We start from the raw sequence: 20923 nt of genomic DNA, 5'->3' as shown, positions 1-20923 counted from the left end.
GATAGGGCGTCCGCCTACCACATGGGAGGTCCAAGGTTCAAACGCAGGGCCTCCTGACCTGTGTGATGAGCTGGCCCACGCACAGTGCTGATGAGTGCAAGGAGTGCCGGGCCATTCAGGGGTGTCCCCCAGTAGGGGAGCCCCACGCACAAGGAGTACACCCCATAAGGAGAGCCACCCAGCACGAAAGAAAGTTCAGCCTGCCCAGGAGTGGCACTGCACACACAGAAAGCTGACGCAGCAATAGGACACAACAATAAAAAAAAAAAGACACAGATTCCCGGTGCCGCTGACAAGAATACAAGCGGACACAGATGAACAAACAGTGAATGGACACAGAGACCAGACAACTGGGAGGGGGGAAGGAGAGAAATACATTTAAAAATAATAATAAATCTTTATTTAAAAAAAAAAATTGGGGGTGAGGAAGGGTTTTGGGAGGAGTGACAAGAACCCAGGCAGTGGAAAACTCCTAGTCAAGGATTCTGTAAGGTGGCAGGTTAACATAGGACAATTAATTTAGCATTCTAGATTCACAGAATAAGTAGCTGGAAAACAAAATGAATGGAAAATATTCTACTTACAACAATCAAAAAAATAAAACCCTAGAAAAGTACTCCAAAAAAAAGTGGGCAGGAGTAATGTGAAATCTAATGAACATAAAAAGAAAATTTAAGAAAATGCAAAACTCCATCATGTTCTTAAGACAGGAGGTCTTGATAATGTAAAGAATCTAATTAAAATAACAACGAAGTGTGTTTAATAAAACAAACAGGCACATTAAAAGATGATCTGGCGGCAGACTTGGCCCAGTGGTTATGGCGTCCATCTACCACATGGGAGGTCCACGGTTCAAACCCTGGGCCTCCTTCACCCGTGTGGAGCTGGCCCACGTGCAGTGCTGATATGCGCAAGGAGTGCCCTGCCATGCAGGGGTGTCCCCTGCATAGGGGAGCCCCTCGCGCAAGGAGTGCGCCCCATAAGGAGTGCTGCCCAGCGCAAAAAGAAAGTGCAGCCTGCCCAGGAATAGTGCCGCACACATGGAGAGCTGACACAACAAGATGATCCAACAGAAAACACAGATTCCCATGCCGCTGACAACAGAAGCGGACAAAGAAGACGCAGCAAATGGACACAGAGAACAGACAACCGGGGTGAGGGGGAAGGGGACAGAAATAAATAAATAAATCTTTAAAAAAAAAAAAGGTCAACATCACTAGCTGTTATGGAAATGCAAACCGAAACTACAATGAAAAGCAAATCAAACTAAAATGAAATATCTCACACATTATAGAATGGTCACTATTTTAAAAAAAGAGAAATCTACAAGTGTTGGAGAAGGTGTGGAAAAAAACAGAACACTCCTTCACCGATCATGGGAATGTAGAATGCTGCAGTCTTTGTGGAAGACACTTTTGCAGTTCCTCAGGAAGCTTTAACAAGAACTGACTTATGAACTGACAATCCCACTACTAGGAATATGTTCAGAAGAATTGAAAGCACGAACTGACATATGTATTCCAATGTTCATAGCGCTATTATTCACATTTGGAATAACCTAAGTGCCCATCAACCAATGACTGGATAAACAAAATGTGGTATATACATAAACAATGGAATACTACTCAGTTATAAGAAGAAATGAAGTCGGAAAACATATGATAACATGGATGAATTTTGAGGACATTATGTTGAAGGAAATAAACCAGACACGAAAGGACAAATATTGCATGGTCTCACTAATATAAACTAAACACAATGAGGAGACTCAGTTAAAATCTAGACTATAGGTTACTAGGTGATAGACTGAGGGATGAGAAGACACAGCCAATGCTTAATGTGTATAGAATTTTTAATAAGACTGATTATAAATGTTTGGATATGGAGAGAGATGATGGTGACACAATAGTAAGTAAAATTAACTGATTTATAAATGTGATTGTGGCTGACAGAGATAGTATAGGGTAGTAAATGTCAAAAGAAAGCAAGCTAGAGAATAATCTTGGGACTGTATTACATAGTGAAGTCAGTGGTAGAGGAGGAATCTGTTTGATAGTACGAACACAAGAATGTTCTTCCATGAAGTAGAACAAATGCACATCATTATTACAATGTGTTAAGAATATGGTGATAGATGAAAAAATGCAACTAATGTAATTTATGGGCTATAGTTAACAGTAATGTAATATTTTTGCATCAAAGGTACTATTATCAATGCTAAAGGTCAACAAGAATAGGAGGGTGTTAAGGGGTTAAGGGATTTTTCTTTGGGGAATAATGAAAAAGTTTTAAAATTGACTGTGGTGAAAACAGCACAACTTTGTAATGAAATTGAGAGCGACTGAGTGTACTCTGGATGAACTGTACAAGAAATGGGCTATATAACACAGTGAACCTGTGATGGATAATGAACTATGGTTAACAGTACATATATGAAAGTGTTCTTTCTTGAACTGTAACATGTACAATACTATTACATATTGTATTTATAATAGGATGGCTAATGGGAAAAATACATAATAATGTAAGCTATAGACTACAGTTAGTAGTAATATTGACATTCCTTCAACAATTCTAACTAATGTTCCATGCCAATGGAAGGTGTTGGTGGTGGGGTAGTATATGGGAATCCTATATGTTATGCATGATTGTTTTATAAACTCACTTCTCTAATAATAATAATAGTAATAACAATACCCAAAAAGTTAACTTTTAAGAAGGGGGGAGGAAATAACAAGAACCCACTAGCTCTACTAAATACTGAAACTTTTTTTAAAGCTATAAAATCAAGACAAACAGAAAAGACAGGCATTTCAAAGGTATAGAACAGATTCCGAAAATAAGTGTAGGGCATTGAGAAATTTACAAATAGAGGGAGAAGTGGATTGTTTTAAATGTTATTGGAACATCTGGATAATTTTTGGGAAAAGATATAAAAATGGATGCTTTCTCAAATAAAAATCAATGAATAAAAGACTCAAAAGTTTTTGAGTCAAAGTTTCCTGAAGAAAGACATTAGGTAAATTATTTATAATTTTGCAGTGAGGAAGGCCTAACAAAAATATATATATATTTCTGATAAATTTATTCAACCTTAAACTAAAATATGAAGGGTAAACAATACATCCAATTAAAAAAAAAAATCGTTAAGGGGGTGAAACAACACCCAAAGAGTTAAATCTCCAATTTACAATATACTCAAGTTTTGTTAGTAAGGACAAGCTGACCAAACTGATTAAAAACGTAACAATGACTATGTCAATGGTGGGTAATTCATGGGAAAAGGCTGTAATTTTAAAAATATAAATCCCTTATAAAAATTTTCAAAAAACGTATGGTAATTTGTTCTGAACTTTGTTTTTCTCCCACTTTAAATCTTAGAGATCTTTCCTCATCAGTACATGCCCAAAGTGCTTAGCCATTCTGAGGAAGGAGATTGATTGGCCTGTAGAAAGAATAAACTGCACAGGATATCTGCCTACCTTAAAGATATATTTGAGTTTAAAGAAAACGACAGCTGAAAAATAGATCTGTTAATTGATGGGAATACTCACAGAAAAAAAAAAACCTATAGTCTGAATGGATTTAAGGAATTAAACGATTAGAATATAGTAAAAAAAAAAAAATCAGAAACAGATGAATGATAGACCCAGCTGTGGGAAAATCACCTGACAAAGGTTTGAGGTAAAACAAAATTTCATTGATAGGAAACCTTCCAGACCCCTCATTTCAAAGGAAGGGAAACTGGAGAACGTGCCTCTACATAGGCCCAAAATTACACTCCTTAAGAGATAAGTAAATTTAAAAACCTTGTCTGGGGTACTTTTCATTAAATCATAATGAACCAGATGATAAAACGCTTTTGTCAATTTTTGTAATTGTAAACTTTAAAGATTAAATCTGGAAGTAATACTAATTCAGAGAAACAAGACACCTTACACATTAAACTATATGAAGCAAAGTTCCAGAACAAAACATCAAAATCTAGTTCACAGAACCAGCAAGATGGCTTGAAGGAAAGGAAGAGACGGCCCATCCACAAGGAACAGACTGCCCATATGCAGAGAAGAATCTCCTGAAAGAGGGTTCCATGCCTCATAGGCTGGTGCCCATCCTCCACTGGAGGCACAAGCTGCCTCGGGAGCTGTTCCACTTCCCAAAAAACGGGAAGGAAGAGAAGGTTGGGCACCAACTGCAGCTACTGATGAGTAAATTCAGTGAGCTAAAGTATAATCCTGAGAACTAAAGTTTGAACCTGTCCAAGTCAGAAAGAAGCTGGTGGCTGCCATCTTAACTCTGTGCCTGGCACAAAGGGAAGTGGGGTGGACTGAAAATAGTGCTGGTGGGGACTAGCTTCTTTCCATCTAGTTAAGTTTGCAGTTCTAGCCTAGGCCCCAGTGCCACCTCCAGCAGGGAGGAAGCTGTGGGGACCTGCACCAGCCTCTCTAGGAAATTACCAGCCAAGCTGCGGAGGCTATGATTATCCTACTTTGGTGGCACAAGCCACCCTAGAAGCTATTCTGTGGCTGGAATTGGAAGCACCATTTCCCAAAAACAGGGGAAGAGATCAGATGGTTGGCTGCCAATTTGAGCCACTGATTGGTAGACTTGGCTGGCTAAGATATAACCCTGGAAACAGCTGGGGTGTGAATCTGCCCAAGTTGGAAAGAGGCTGGTGGCTGCCATTTTGACTCTGCCCCCAGCCTGAGGGGAAGCCAGGACCTAAAAATCACAACAAAGGCAGGAACCAGTTTCTTTCACCCAGATTGCCCTCAGCCCTAGGGTAGGCTTCAGCCCCACCTCTGGCTAGGAGGAGGCTGAGGAGCCCTGCAGGTACCTATGGCTGGCATAGACTGAAAATGAAAGTTTACAGGGGCAGCTGCTGTCATCTTGGACCAGCACTGCATAGGCTGCTGGCCATACCTGCAGCTCCATCTCCATCCCAGGAAGGGGAGAAAGGGACGTGAAGCTTCATCAGTCTCTCTGGGCAACTAGAGTCTAGGCCTGTATGACTTGGATTATTCCACACACCTGTGACTCTGTCCCTACTCCTGGCAAAGGACAAAGTTGGGAGAAGCTTCATTGGTCTCTGGGGCAATGAGGGCAGCTTGATCCTCCACAGCTTATAGTACCAATGACAGACAACCTTGGCTCCTAACTGCACAACCAGCAAGGGAGAAAGGATAGGAAGTCCTAAAGAGAAAAACTGCACCCAGAATAATACTCTAGTAATCCAGATGCCAAGACACTAACAAAAAATTACAATCCACACCAAGAAACAGGAAGCCATGGTCCAGTTAAAGGAACAAGATAAACCTCCAGATGACATAAAGGAGTTGAGACAACTAATCACAGATGTTCAAACAAATCTTAATAAATTCAATGAGATGGTTAAAGAGATTAAGGATATTAAGAAGACTTTGCATGAGCACAAAGAAGAATTTGAAAGCATATAAAAAAAAAGTAGATCTTACGGGCATCAAAGGTGCAATAAATGCAATTTTAAAAAATTGGAATCATGTAATAGCAGATTTGAGGAAGCAGAAGAAAGGATTGGTGAAATGGCCTCTGAAAGAGAACATACAGAACAGATGAAGAATGGAAAAAATTGAACAAGGTCTCAGGGAACTAAATCACAGCAAAAGGCATGCAAACACCCGTGCCATGGGTGTCCCAGAAGGAGAAAAGAAGGGAAAAGGGGCAGAAGGAATACCTGAAGAAATAATGGTAGAAAATTTCCCAACCCTATTGAAGGACACAGGTATCCATATCCAAGAAGCAGAACGTACTCCCATCCGAAAAAATCCAAACAGACCAACTCCAAGACACATACTCATCAGAATGTAAAAGGCCAAAGACAAAGAGAATTCTGAGAACGGCAAGAGAAAAGCAACACACAATATATAAGGGATACCCAATAAGATTAAGTGCTGATTTCTCACCAGAAACCATGGAGGCAAGATGACAGTGGTCTGATATATTTAAGTACTACAAGAGAAAAACTTCCAGCCAAGAATTTTATATCCAGCAAGACTGTCTTTCAAAATTGAGGGTGAGATTAGAATATTCTAAGATAAACTGAAACTGAGAGAATTTCTAAGCAACAGACCAGAGTTTCAGGAAATATTAGAGGGTGTGCTAGAGCCTGAAAAGAAAAAAAGGAGAGGCCTAGAAGAGAGTCTAGAAATGAAAATTATATCTAATAAAAGTAACGAAAAGTGTCAAAAGAGTGGTGAAAATGAGATATGACAGATAAAACTCAGATAGGAATAAACTTGCACTTGTATTCAGAAAATGGCAACTCAATAGCAAAAGAAATCAAAAAAGGCCTAAATAATTGGAAGAATATTCCATGCTCATGGATTGGAAGACTAAATATTAACATGTCAATTCTACTCAAACTGATATACAGATTCAATGCAATCCTAATAAAAATTCACCAGCATTAAAAAAAATTTTGAAAACACAACCAAATTTATTTAGAAGGGTAGGGGCCCTGAATAGCCAGACACATCATAAAAAGGACTAGTCAACCCTCATCTCCAAACTTTAAATCATATTACCTAGCTATATTGGTAAAAACAGCATGGTACTGGCATAAAGACAGACACGCACACCAATGGAAACAAACTGCTAGTTCAGAAACAGACCCTCACAACATGTATGGTCAAGGGATTTTTGACTAGTCTGTCTCATACCTTATCCAAAATTTAACTCAAAATGCATCAAAAACCTAAAAATAAAAGCAAAAACCATAAAACTTCTAGAAGAAATTGTAGGAAAATATATTCAAGACCTGCTGGTAGGTGGTGGATTCTTAAAGGAGATAAGAGGAGGACTGTGATGGACTACTGATGTTTAATATATGTACAAGTTTTAATTAGCTTTACTGTAAAAGTGTGGAAATGTATAGAGTAGATATTAACACAGCGAGTAATGGCTGGTTTATAAATAGGGATGTGGCTGAAAATGGTAGTCCAGGTATGTCAACACCAATTGACAGAACGCTAGAGAATAATCTAGGAAATGAACAGCACAGTAAACCAAGGGGTAAATGAGAATTGTTGTTGATGGCACAGATGCAAGAGTATCTTTTGTGAGCTAGAGCAAATGTACATCACTACTGCAGGGTGTTGGAAATGTGGAGAAGCATGGGAAAATACAGCTGGAGTGACCTATGGACTGTGGTTAACAGTATTAATATCATATTGTTGCATCTATGAGAAAGAAGTACTGTGTTGACAATGAGGCAGTAGGCAAAATGTGAGCCAAATGTACACTATGGACATGGTAACAATAAGATGGTATTATCTGTAGCAAATGTTCCACCAGTGTGCTGTACTGGTGGAGGGGTGTTGTTTGGGAATTCTGCACACATGCATGATTGTTTTATACGTTTACAACTTCTGTCATAAAAAATATATTTAAAAAATAATAATAGCGTGAGTTGGGGGAAAAACATACCAAATGTAAGATAAGGACTATGATTAGTAAGATTCTGACGATATTCTTTCATAATTTGTAACAAACATCTCACAACAATGCAAGGTGTTGGTGGAGAGTTGATGTATGGGACCCCTGTATGATGTTACGCATGTCTGCTTTGTAAATTCACAACTTTTACTACACACTTGTTTATGTATGATCATATATAAATGATATAAAGATAATAAGGTCATTTGGGGGAAAATACTTTGGTTAGTAGTGATATTTTGACAATGCTCTTTATTTCATTTATTTTTTAAAGTTTTTCTTTTTTATTTATTTCTCTCCCCTTCCCCACCCTACCCCCAGTTGTCTGCTCTCTGTGTCCATTTACTGTGTGTTCTTCTTGTGTCCACTGTTATTATTGTCAGCAGCACCCGGAATCTGTGTCTCGTTTTTGTTGCGACATCTTGCTGCGTCAGCTCTCCATGTGTGCAGCGCCACTCCTTCACAAGATGAACTTTTTTTATGCTGGGCGGCTCTCTTTACGGGGCGCACTCCTTGTGCGTGGGGCTCCCCTACACAGGGGACACCCCATGTGGCACGGCACTCCTTGCGCACATCAGCATTGCATGTGGGCCAGCTCCACATAGGTCAAGGAGGCCCTAGGTTTCAACTTGGACCTCCCATGTGGTAGACGCCCTATCCGTTAGGCCAAATCTGCTTCCCTGACAATGCTCTTTAAACATTACTTAAAAAGATTTAACAACAACGAAAGTTATTGGTGGAATGGTGAGTTATGAGAGTCCTGTATGATGTTATATATGTTTGTTTTGGATGTTCACAACTATTATTATACACTTATTGTTTACGTATGAGTAATATACTTCAATAAATTTTTTAAGAACCTAGTTCACAAAAGGAATGGAATCTTGTCCAAAACATGGACTCCAGTTAAAATAAAATTTTAGTTTATCAGAGGACTTGCTTGAGCTTAGCTCTGAAATCTAAAGATGCATGAATCCCTTTAAGAACATCTCCACTAAGTCCATTAAGAACATATTCCTCCTGTGGTGGAAGATGGATGTGATCAACAGAATGAGATAATGCTCTCTCATAAACTGTAACAAACACGTAATACTAATACAGAATGTAAATAATCAGGTAGGTTGGGGGAAAATACACTAAATGTAAGATATGGACTAAAGAGAGTAGTAATATTTTGATGATGCTCTTTCATAGTTTGTAACAAATGTTTCGCAATGAACGGTGGTGGTGGTGGAGGGGGTGTATGGGAGCCCTATATGATAAACATGTTTTGGAAGTCCACTTTTACTATACACTTATTGTTATATATGTTCATGTATGAATGATAAACTTCAATAAAAAATTGTAAGATAGAAAAATTTTTCACTGAAAGTATCTATTACTATTACTTTAGATAAAAAGAAAAAAAAATCCACTAATGACTTCCTGTTACTACATTTCATTAGTCAATATAAATGAAAGCCTGAAAATACTAAATTTACATTCTTCATAAAAGGGGAAATAACCTTAATGTTCGGCAAACTATCAACCAGAAATGAGACACTAGACAGCTTGAATCCTCAAAGCAGGGTTTAGAATGGGAAGCCTAAATCCAAAAACCTAAGATTTTCACTCTAAAATCTCTCTTACACAGACATCAAAGACTTGTTAGAAGAGTTTACTAATTGGCAGTATGTTGAGCAACAAAAGACCAACCAGCAAGAAACAGTACAATCTTTTTATCTGGAGCTTACAAACTATCCCTGAGCCCACTGAGTGAGCTTTTTAATGACTTCAATCTCAAAATTCTAACCTATAAAACCCTTCATGACAAAAGCAGTGTACACATAAGGTATCAAGCTTCTAGCTCATATTTATTCTGGTAAGCAAGCAAAAGGAAATATCAGATACATTATTTCCTTCTTCAAATTTGACGTTCTTTTACATAGATGAACCATTGTTTTAAGACTCACTTTAGCTTTAATACTTTTCTCAAAGCTTTTATTTTTAACCTAATTTTCTCAGGGATCACTAGCACATAACTTAAGGAAAGATTTTCTTCCCAGATTTACTTGATGCAACATTCAAAAATAACTTTATTACATTTTTATGCCTTTTCAAATGTGTCTGAACGTTGTAGCTGATGGCTTAATTACTAAAGCAATATTGTTTCTAAAAATACTGAGATGCATTATAATAGTAAGTTCTTCATTTAATATTAGAGGCACTGAGTTCAGGTTGTTAGATGCTATAGGGTTTTTATTTTTGCTAGGTTAACTCTATATTTTCCCCCAACTACTTCAGTTAAAGACTACTGCAGTGGTTAAATATTAACCAAAAAAAAATAACCATGAGAAGGAAATGTTGCTAACATAATTTATGCAAAATCCACCACAGGCTTTTATTTTTCAAGAACTGCTACAATGGATTTGATTATCTGTTATGCTCTGACCAATTACCAATTTATTTACTGATTCATTTTCTGGCCGTGGTCTAGCTTCCCAACCCATCAATTTAACAACTTTAAAAATCAGGATAATTCTAACTGATGATACCTTAGAATAGCTGATAGCTGTGTAGCAGTTAGGAAACAAATGTCATTGCTGAGGCATGCTCAAACTTGGTTTGCTTGCAGTATCTGTGGCACTTGACTGCAACTACCTAACATTTCAGTCAGCAAACCAATGAAGAACTATTTCAGGAAGAATTGAGGTTTCTTACCAGAGGTTATTGTTGACACCTGATAGTCAAAAAGCACCAGCATCAAAACTTCGAGAAGGCTTGAGAAATTTTGGAAGAAAATCCAAATAAGATCGTAAGAGCCCTTTAAAAGTATGCTGACATCAACACACCCCATGGTATTGAGAAGATATGAGAAACTTCTGAATGCGAAGATAATTTAACCAATTTATTTTTATTTTACTTCTCATTTTACAGCAAGTGTTCCAGATCTTTCAGTAAGTACATCATAAGAATTCGAAAAGATAAAGAAAATGTGGAAGCTTAATTGGCAATATTTCCTCTTGGTGCTTATGTCTCTTACAATTGATGCCAGCTCAGACAGAATAAAATCGTGTGGATCCTACACTAACTTACCAAATTTATACATGGAAGCATAACCAACTCCCTGGACTCTAACCCCCACTTCCAACCAGACATCTTTACCCATGTCTCACTTCAATTTGAAAGGTATTCAAAATCTTAATCATCCTCTATCTGAACGATCAACTTCCAGTAATCTTGTCAATTCTACTAATACCCTTGTATACAATTCCTTTCATCCATATTGCTTCTAAGCTTTTTTAAGACTCACTGATGTATACACTGATGTATACAATTCCTTTCATCCATATTGCTTCTAAGCTTTTTAAGACTCAACTGATGGGGCCTACACAAACATGGAAGTCTCTTAACTAAACCTCCATCATTAATGGTTCCCAACATTTTCAAGTACAATTGCTTTTTAACTCCAAAAATGTTGAATTTTAAAGACATGATTGATATACACAATTATTCACAGATCTTTTGCTTGCAGCAACTTTGAGGTCTCTTAGTGGCTAGCAGACCCCCACAGGTTAGGAACCATACAATCAGAAGGAATGCAAAGTGATTCCCAATCTACTCCCAGCTGGCCTACTAATAAGGTATGAAAAGAAATGAAAAATCAAAACTCCTACCACCCATGAGCTTTTCCCCCCTCAGGAATTCCCTGAGGATGTGTTCCAAAGTAGGAAAGAAAGGAAAAGAAGGGGGAGGGGAAGGGAGGGCCAAGTGATGACTAAAATTACATGCTGGGAAGGAGACTATGTCAAAAAATGGCAATAGAAGTGTTTCACATGTAGAGATATCAAAATAACAAGAAATAGCTAAGTAAGTTAATGATTGCCTGTAAAGAATTAGAAACTTAAAGTTATTATAGGCTGCCACTAAAAGAACCACTGGCCTTATTAACCTATGAACATATATTTGGATAAAAATAAAATTTAAATTAAAGATACAGACCTTGGGTTCAAATTTTATCTCTTCCACTAAGAACAAAATGCCCTTTCTTCTCTGTGCCATTTTCTCATCCCTAAGAGATGAAGCTTACCCCAAAATAGATTAGAAAAAATTGATAAACTTCTAAGAATTTTGTTCAAAAGGGTAAGGACTAAAAGAATTAGTAACTTTAGGGAACCATCATAATGACAATAAAATAATTCTTCTGGAGTTTCAAGTAAGAGAAAGCAGATTTCCTAAAAAGGGAAAACACCAAGAGTTACGAGATACGAAGATGCTCTAAAGTAAGTTCAATTCTTCTACCTCAGTATCTCAAGGTACAAAAAAAACCAGCACTGGGTTTCCAGAGGTGTTAAGTCAGCAATTTTAGACGCTGGGAAATGGGAGTCTGGCTATTAAAGCTTACTTCACATCCCTGACAAATCTAGATCAGATTATTGAAATCTGTTTCTGAGCACTTACAAAATGAAGCAGTAATCCCCAGGAGCAAGCAAGTCAGACAAACTCCCTTTTTGGCAGGATTTAACTAGCAGGTAAGGGAAATGCAATGGACTATCCTGCACCTGGACCAGAAAGCCTGCTGACATTCTCTTCTTTCCTAAGAACCTTAATAGACTGAGATATTCAGAACAATAACCACTGAAAGACAAAACCCAAAGAAAACTAAATTTATACATTTCTCAAGGTTTATAGGGATTTTTTTAAGGTAGACTTCAAATCTCTACCCTGAACCCTGACCTCTACAATGAATTGTTTTTGGCCCTAACTTGAGCAAAAATATCCTCACCCTGTTTAAATTCCAGCTCAACAATATAAAATCCTGGACAAAAACAAGTACATATAACTGGAATATCATTCCCTACCTCCAATGCAGGGTTGTTGGAATTAAATAAGCTAATGTAAAATATTCATCACCAAACACAGTGCCTGAAACTAAAAGTCCTTATAAATGATTACCAACTATTACTATCATTACTATTAAATTGGACTGCTGAGTCAACCTAACAAAATCAAACTGGGCATGGACTAAGTAATGAATATTAGCTGCTGAACATTATATATATAAGTAGCATATTATATTCCCTTATATGTATATATAAACATATTATGTACACTTATTTTTTTTTTTTTAAACTACTTTCAGTACCTTTCTCAATAACAAGGAAAAACAAAGTCATGGCTTTTAATTTTTTTTTTTACTTCTTTTTCTTGATGGCTATTAAATGTTATCACACATACTGACCCAACAATTCCACTTATAGTAATGTACTGGTACACTTACCTAGAGGGCAAAGATGTTCACAAAGATGTTAGAATCAAGCAAGGTTTGATTCTAAATGCCCAACACAATGAAAGATAGAGAAGTCATGTATCATTCATAGAATATCAGGCAGTCATTAGAAAGAATGAAGTAGGTTGATAGATGACAAAGTCCAACATATTCCAAGGTATTACAATTTTTAAAAAGATCTAGTTTCTAAAGGATAAACATTAAGTTTATTCTTGAAAACTTATTTTAATAACCTGCACTGTAAGGTCCATAAGCAATGTTTCGATTATAATTTTTGAAATCACCATATATAGAGATAAAAGGGAAAAGGACAGCAGACTAAAAAGAAGTTCTGGGTATGACCAACAGATGACTTTTCAACCTCGGCAGTAGTCTACACCAGGACTTAAAAGCTTTTCAAACTAAAACTGCCATATGAGAAATATAGGTAGAATTCTCAAAAATTAGAAATAAATTCTTAAAACTTCCAATGTTAGGTAAAGGACACCTATGCGTTCCCCTCCTCTGCCTTTCAAGCTGCTCTTTTATGACTTTTTTTCCTTTTCATGGCTTTAACTGATGGGATAATGCTGCTAGAATGAGGATTGTATTCACGTATTCACACCAGTTTTAATTCCAAAGCAGGGGGAAAGGACGGATAATTTCAATCATAGGAAATCACATGGGCATAACAAAGTGTAAATTGCCAAGATGTTCACAGAACATCAATCTGCAACAAAGGAGTTAAAACTAAAATGAGAGGCTAACTAACACTTGAAACTCAAATGACAGTGGGGAGAATGAATTATTTTTTTTTGTTTTTAATAGGCTTTATTTTTAATTACTTTTTATTAGAGAAGTTTCAGATTGAGTGATTATTACCTCTTTAATTAGAATTTTATCAGGAAAAAAAGGTTGTTTCCCTAAAAGTTCCTATAAACTATAAAATGGTGTATTAAACTAGCAAATATTTTAATGGCTAATGATCAACTTACAAAATGGGTTTCTTGAGAATTGTGTGCCAAAGATACATTTTATAGTATGATGAATACTTTTTATAGTTAAATACACATGTATGATACATTTTACAGGACTACAGAAAGAGAAAATTGAATGTAGCAAGCAGTCTTTTCTTAATGAGAGTTCTGAAAAATACAGTCCAATGCCCTAATACATCTACATGTGATTAATTACTCTCCTGTGCATCTAGAATTATAATAGTTATGTACCATCCTGGGAGAAATGAGGTGGAAGACCATCATTACATTAAAGTTTCTCAAGTCGCAAACTGAAGGCACTGGAGTTTCTTAAACTAGGGTATTCCCAGGTGTGTAAATCTACCCTCCAACCCTCAAAACACCAAGGTACATCTTCCAGGAGCTTTATAACATTAATTTTAAAGGACTCAATTTTTCTAAATTGTCTACAGTTAACAGATATAGAAAAACCTTATCAGGACAATAAAAAACCTCATTGACTGAATATACTACAGTGCTGTGGTATCACTATTAAGGCAGGTCTCAGATCTACTACTTACTACGTGGTAATAAAACGAGAAGGCGCAGGGCAATAACGTGAGGAAATGACTCCTAACTAGCTTTATGTGCCCCAAAACAAGTCACAATGTCCATTCCCTTTTTAGGGCCTCTTTACAGTCTTTTTTCAGAGCACCAAGAAACTTAGTGGGGCATCTCCTGTGAGGTTCTATCAGCCCTGAGTGAGACCCAGCTCTCCTGGATCTTGGTCCTCCTCTCATTCCAATTCCAGAAGTGAGGGAAATTTGGCTAAGAACAAGTACCTAATTCCCCATTATGGGTTTAAAAAAAAAAAATTCCTTTATAAAACAGGCAGAGATTATTTAATGCATGGTGCCAGCTCAACTGTCTCTCATACAGAACATTAAAAAATAATTCCTGAAGCACTGTTTTAATGTAAAAGTAAATTAAAACATTGCAAGAAAACCTAAGAATCTGGGTGGGCACAGGATATCCTAACCAGGACTGGAAACCCTGAAGCCTTAGCGAAAAACAAATTAAAAAAAAAAAAACCATTCGTAAGTAAAAATAAAATTTCTGTATGGCCAGGAATACCATAAAGTCAAGTTAACAGAATGAGAGGTTATAACACAGACTTCAAAGGGCTAATACCACAAAATACAGAAATCTCACCAATTGACAAATAAATGAAAACCTCATAGAAAAAAATGAGCAAAGGACAGGCAATTTATGGAAAAGTAAAACCAAGGGGCAACAAATGTGAAAATTCATGAGAGGTGATCTGCAAATCAAACTTCTAGTGACAAGTATCTCTACGACCAAGAAACTGGAAAAAAATTAAAATTCATAAAACCTATTTCTAGCAGGTATATAAATGAAAAGGGTTGCCTTTTGCTGTTGGAAGAAACTGGAAGTGCTAGGCCTTCCAGGAATGCAACCTGTTAACATTTATTTGAACTGGGGAAAAGTCTCTCTTCCATCAAACTATTCCACTCTTTGAAACCTAACCAATAGAAACACAGATATGTAGAGTGCTGTTATAAAACACAAACACACACAAAAAAGTAGTGTCTATTAATTGAGGAATGACAAATTTGATAGTCTTACCGAGAAATACTACATAGCAATTAAGAAATAAACAACACTTCTGGTGAAAACAGCAAAGATGTATACGTAAATGATACTGTTTTTATAGAGCATTACCAAAAACACCTACAGTTTTATGTGAATGTGTTATCTAAGCACCAGTCTATGAGCATGGGAAAAAATCTGGAATGGTATGTATGTGGCTACAGACAGGGGTTACCTTATACACATGTATATACATAGATGTTTATATGTATTTTTTAATTCAGCTGGGATGAATCTCACACTTTGTTGACAAGACCTTATTTCCATCTAGCATATCCATCACCACTCCTTCCACCCAATTTTTCTATTTTTTCCATCTGAATGGGAGATCTACATTCTAACAAACCTGTTTGTCAGATGATCACAACACCTGAAAGATGTGCACAGAGATTAGATTCCAACAACAGTTACCGAACACTGAAGAATGCTACTGCAATCTAAAATTAACCTCAAACAATACATATTGTTTTAAAATAGACCTACATAACCAAATCTAAAGTGAAAATTATTTCAAATTGATGAATAAATGTTCTACAAATAAAGAAGTCTGCAAATTCACTAACTACATTATGTATTACATAAATTATCACATCATTATCAAATAACTTAAGGAAAAAATTACTCAAAGTAATGCCTTTAGCATACAACAATACTGAGTAACTGATCTGAATAAAAAAACAGACCATGAGGATGTGAGGATTTCATAATGCAAAAGCATAAACTATTGGTTGCATATCAGTAATGTTCATGGCTTGTTGATTTCACCTACCACATAATTAAGATTATGCTCAGATTTCATTTAATATTTAATTAAGTCAGGGGTTAACCTTTTTTGTTCCATGGACCCGTTTGCCAGTCAGGTGAAAACCTTTTTTGTTCCATGGACCCGTTTGCCAGTCAGGTGAAAACCACGGACCCTTTACTAAGTCCTCACTATACTGTGTATTATTTAATAAATACATCACACCCACACCAACACGTCACCACAAGAATAATGTTTTTCTGAATTTTCAATTCAAGTTCACTGACCCCTGGTTAAGAACCTCTGAATTAAGCCAAAGTAATAAGGCAATTATGAAAATACTGTAGTACTTCACACTTTAGATTTATTTTTGTGGTGGATCAATCAAATGTATTGCTAAAGGAGGAATACCGAAACTTTTAAAAGTAATGAATTTTATCATCTATATAGAGTTCCTGAAATTTTATTCAACCTCAGAGATTACACAGTTCATTGAACACCATGGAAGATCTCCTCCACATAAGCCAGAAACTGAGTAACTTACTTTACACTTCTATTTAAAATTCTATTCTACTCACAGCTATGCAAGTTGCAATGCTATTACAAAGTTCAATATCACATACATCAGATAAAAAGTACTTTAATGACTGCACATAGGCAGAGGTTTCTTTCTGGCTGAGGGAAATGTCTAAAATAAGATTTTGGTAATGGTTATGCAAGTCTGTATGACAGTAAAAACCAAAGATTTAAAAACACTTTAAATGGCTAATAGTATAAACCCTAAAAGGCTGCTGCCAGTATAAAAGGACACAAAAAGCAAATCATTTCCTATAAAATCATGCCCCACTCACAAATGCTTAATTAACTCATTTTCATTCTGTCCAATCCCCACAGTTTTTAGGGCTGCAAAAAAGGCCATACCAACTTTTCATCTTTAACAACTATAGATCCCACTACTGAATGAACATAAAAACAAGCCACAGACAATGTTTAGTATACTATCATTTGCACACATAATTGTGAGAGAAAAAAAAAAGACTATCCTAATTTTAGGTAAAATCTTCAGTCTTCAGCTCTTCACTGGTTCCAGTGAATTTGTGAAATGAAGTTTCAGTTCCACTAGCAAAACTTTAACAATGTCTACTGAGAATCTGTATCAAGGTATGATGACTCTGCCTACTACTTCCAGGACTTGGAAATTCTTCAAGGGAAATTCAGGCTTACAGACAAGAGCAAATGTGTCTGCATATACCGTGGGATGGGAGGTGAAGGAAAGGTGAAATGAAAGTCACCTGTTGATTGAAAAGAAAAAAGCACACTAAAATGTTAACAGCTGTTATCTCAAGGAAACTTGGCTTTTTCTGAGACGTTTCCAAAATTCCCTCACTTACCATGTATGATTATTAAAATTAGAAATCAAAAGTAATTAAAATTAAACTACTCCTATGCTAAATGAAGGAAGTCAGACTCAAATCACTACAAGTTGTACTGTTTGATTCCATTTTCTGACATTCTAGAAAAGGCAAAAACTATGGGGATAAAAAAACACCCTAGTTGCTGGGCAGGGAGAGAGGGTGATTTACTAAGAAGCTAGAGGGAAATTTGAGGGATGGTGGAACTATTCATTGTGGTGGTAATTATACAGCTAAGTTTTTGTCAAAATTCATAGAAATTACACCAAAAAAGATGAATTTTACTCTATTCAAATTACACCTCAATTTAAAAAACTAAATGGTTAAAAATAATAAATTGTAATTACAGTAAGTATTTCTTCCAAGTGTTCAGTTTTATGGTATATAATAAAATACTGGGGACCACTGATCAAAACCCTCATTTTATGAGAGAGAAGACAAACCCAAAGAGATTTTTTCGGAGGTCTATTGCTAGATAATGGAAGCTGAAGTGCAAACCTAGAATTCCTTTCTTCAAATCCAGGGCTCTTTCCACCTCACTATTCTTATTCTTCCATAGTTCTAAATACCACACTCAACTAAGGTGCCATGTATAAGTGGATTATGGGAGGACATAAAATTCCAAACATTCAAGGGTAAATATTAATATGCACACAGTGTGTTGCTAGGGTCCCTCTCCTTAATCATTCTACTATTTTAACCTTTGCCAAAAAGCCACCTCGCTTTGTTAGGTAAAATGCATAACGTAGTCAAAGTAAAACCAAGCAGCAGATCTGCAGAATAGGGATGTGGATCAATAACAAATACTTAAGAATTCCATAATGGGTACATTTGTTTTATCGTGACTGATTGGGGAAAAACACCATGAGACCAGAGTACAATCTGTAAACAATCTTTACTAAAGCACTCAAACTGATGACCTTAATGAGTCTTACAAAATAAAAACAAAAGAAAAAATGACGAACATCTTGTATAGCAGACCATCAGCAAAAAACATACTTGGCTAAAAAAAAGAAACGGTGTTCTCTCTACGATCTACGTGCTGCAAAATAGTTAAAGTGATTTGATCATTTCCCACTTCATAATACGCAGGAAAAAACGCATACCTCTATTACACAAGAACTATATAGCCAAATAGTGCTAACTTGAAATTTATCCATGGGAGAAGGTGTTCATACAAATGATCTGATACCTTTCACAGGAAAAGTATGGTAAGCCTAACTACCGCTATCTCCAGTCGCTGAAGGCAGGCACTAGGTTTCAGTAAGAACAGACGTCAAAGAAATATCTACTCAAATTTCAGTTAGGACCTCTGTCTGACACCAAGTTTTAACCTAGCCCGCTAATGTAACTATGCTAAAGACTCCTTTCCACTAGGAGGTCGCTGTTTTAATATTATCTTCATCACCTACAAACACTTAAACTTTGAAAAATCTCAGAGGAATCTCTTATACGCGACCGTGATTCCCCAGAATGCTACTACCACGTGACCGTTAAACCAAATCCTTAGAACTAATCAGTAAACTAGGAAAGGAAAAACAATACGCTAAGAATAAGAAATTATGACCACCAAACAAAATAAATCCCATGAGATAAAAGCTACAGTGAAATGAAACCCAGTGAGAATTCATTCTGCGTCGCACAATACTCCTGCTTTAGGAGAAGGCCCTTCATAAAAATAGCCAGGCCTCTCAAACATTTGAGATGCAGGCTTAGTGAGATTGACTGACAGACAACAGCTGGGAAGATTCTGTATTGATCTTGTTAACAGCCTGGCATACTTTGGGAAAAAGGGAGAATACGGAGAAGGGGACGTTATAATGGCAAAAACAAAGTGTCAGGATTTCATTTCCAGTTATCTGGTCCTACATATTGGAAAGCCCACACCAAATTCTTCTACTCTTGAATTTCTTCCGTTTTCCAGCCGCAATCCCACAGTAATGCATCTCCTTCCTCGCGAAGGAAACAAACAAAAGTCTCGTGGAAAAAATAGACAACAAACATCCTCCCTCCAAAAAATACGGGGTTAACGGAAATAAAGAAATGGGTATTTAATTGGTCACCTCTCTACCTATCTCCCCTACCCATTTCACATTTTAAGCCTTACTCGAAAGCCCAGAACTCTCGCTTTTTCTTCCGTAACAGAGAGGGTAAGGCACCGCCCAATTTCCCAGGCCGCAAAAATATTTCCCCGCCACAATTCAAGGTTTTTTTAGTTTTGTCTCTTCGCTCCTCACCCTCAATCTGGTACCCCGCCTTCCCCTTCAGATACTAAAGACGATAGCCCAGATCCTAGTAAAACATGAATTCCTAAGATTCCGTGACCTAGCCCCCAAGGGGCTAGGGACGCGTAGAAGGAGGAAGCAGAGACGCTCCAGCTCGCCCCGGCAGAGGGGCGGGAGAGCGGGTGTGACCACACAATCCCACCGCCTCCTTTCACAACTACCCCCACCTCCCAGCGGCTCAGGCCTGCTCCCAGGGAGCTCACCGCCATCAAGGACTTCTTCCCGCCGGCCCACCACGGCCCATACTAGCATTCAAGAATAAGGTTCAGAAGTAGAAAATAGCAAAAGATGTCTGATATGTTGTTTCAAAACATAACGGAGCCCGGGCCCCCGAGACCGTTAAACCGCGGGTGGAGGGGGACGAAGCGAGAGAGCCTAGCGGCCTTGGGCTTAGGCTTGGCCGATCTTTTCGACCTCAAACCTCACTCTCGAGGACCGCCAACCCTCCCCCAATCCCGCTCCAGATCCCAGAAGACCCAACGAAGCGGCAAAAAGGTCAGTACCTTGTAGAAAGCCCCGTTGGAGCCGCGAACCTCCACCGTCAGCTCCGCCATGTTGGAACCGCAAAGGCCGCTGGGAAGAGATTCTAGAAACTTTCCAACCAGAGGGGAGGAGGGGGAGGGGCGTGTAAGAGTCGGGGGGAGGGGCGGGGAAAATAGGGCGGGGATTCGGATCCCCCGCCCCGCACCCCTGGGTCTCACCGCACCTCCCCGAATCTCCCAGTGGGACCCCTCCGCTCCTTACATCACCGCTGCGGGGCTCCGCCCGCCGCAGCCGCCAACGCCCTGCTCACCTCCCGACACAATCGCCCCGACCTTCGCTGACCCGCCCCTGCGTCCCTGCGCCCCCGCCCCCCAGTGTCCGCTGCTCGCACTGCTCCGGCTGGTTGGTTCCTCCCGCTGCTCCGGAATGAACCTCCCAGAAGCTGAGCGCCCCACACCTCTACGTTTCCCTGCCCTGGGGTGTTTTGCCTTCTTTTTAAGTACTGGTACCCTGGATTAGGTTCCTCACCCAAGAGCAGCTGTGGGGCTCCACATGCTTACTGTCATAAACTTTCTGGGACAGGGGATTTTAAAAATGTACTGTGCACCAAATTCTTCCCTCACCCCTACTCTTTTTTTTTTTTTTTTTTTAAA

General features: G+C 37.9%; 1 protein-coding gene across 7 annotated transcripts in view; it reads right to left on the bottom strand.

Moving 5' to 3' along the window:
• FXR1 (FMR1 autosomal homolog 1) overlaps positions 1–20615 on the bottom strand; it is a 67534-nt gene extending 46919 nt beyond the window's left edge. For 4 of the 7 annotated variants that reach the window (XM_004477628.5, XM_004477631.5, XM_004477630.5 and 1 more), the window contains exon 1: positions 20291–20380. In XM_004477628.5, the coding sequence (XP_004477685.1) occupies positions 20291–20341 (51 nt within the window). In that variant the 5' untranslated portion in view covers positions 20342–20380. Of the gene's footprint in view, positions 1–20290; positions 20399–20531 lie in introns of those variants that run through there. The other 3 variants (XM_071214649.1, XM_004477629.4, XM_004477627.5) reach the window with 3 other exon arrangements.
• Between the last annotated feature and the right edge of the window lie 308 nt (positions 20616–20923).

The sequence above is a fragment of the Dasypus novemcinctus genome, chromosome 4 (genome assembly GCF_030445035.2).
Source record: "Dasypus novemcinctus isolate mDasNov1 chromosome 4, mDasNov1.1.hap2, whole genome shotgun sequence".
NCBI classification, from domain to species: Eukaryota; Metazoa; Chordata; class Mammalia; order Cingulata; family Dasypodidae; genus Dasypus; species Dasypus novemcinctus.
This window is presented reverse-complemented; position numbering and strand designations above follow the sequence as displayed.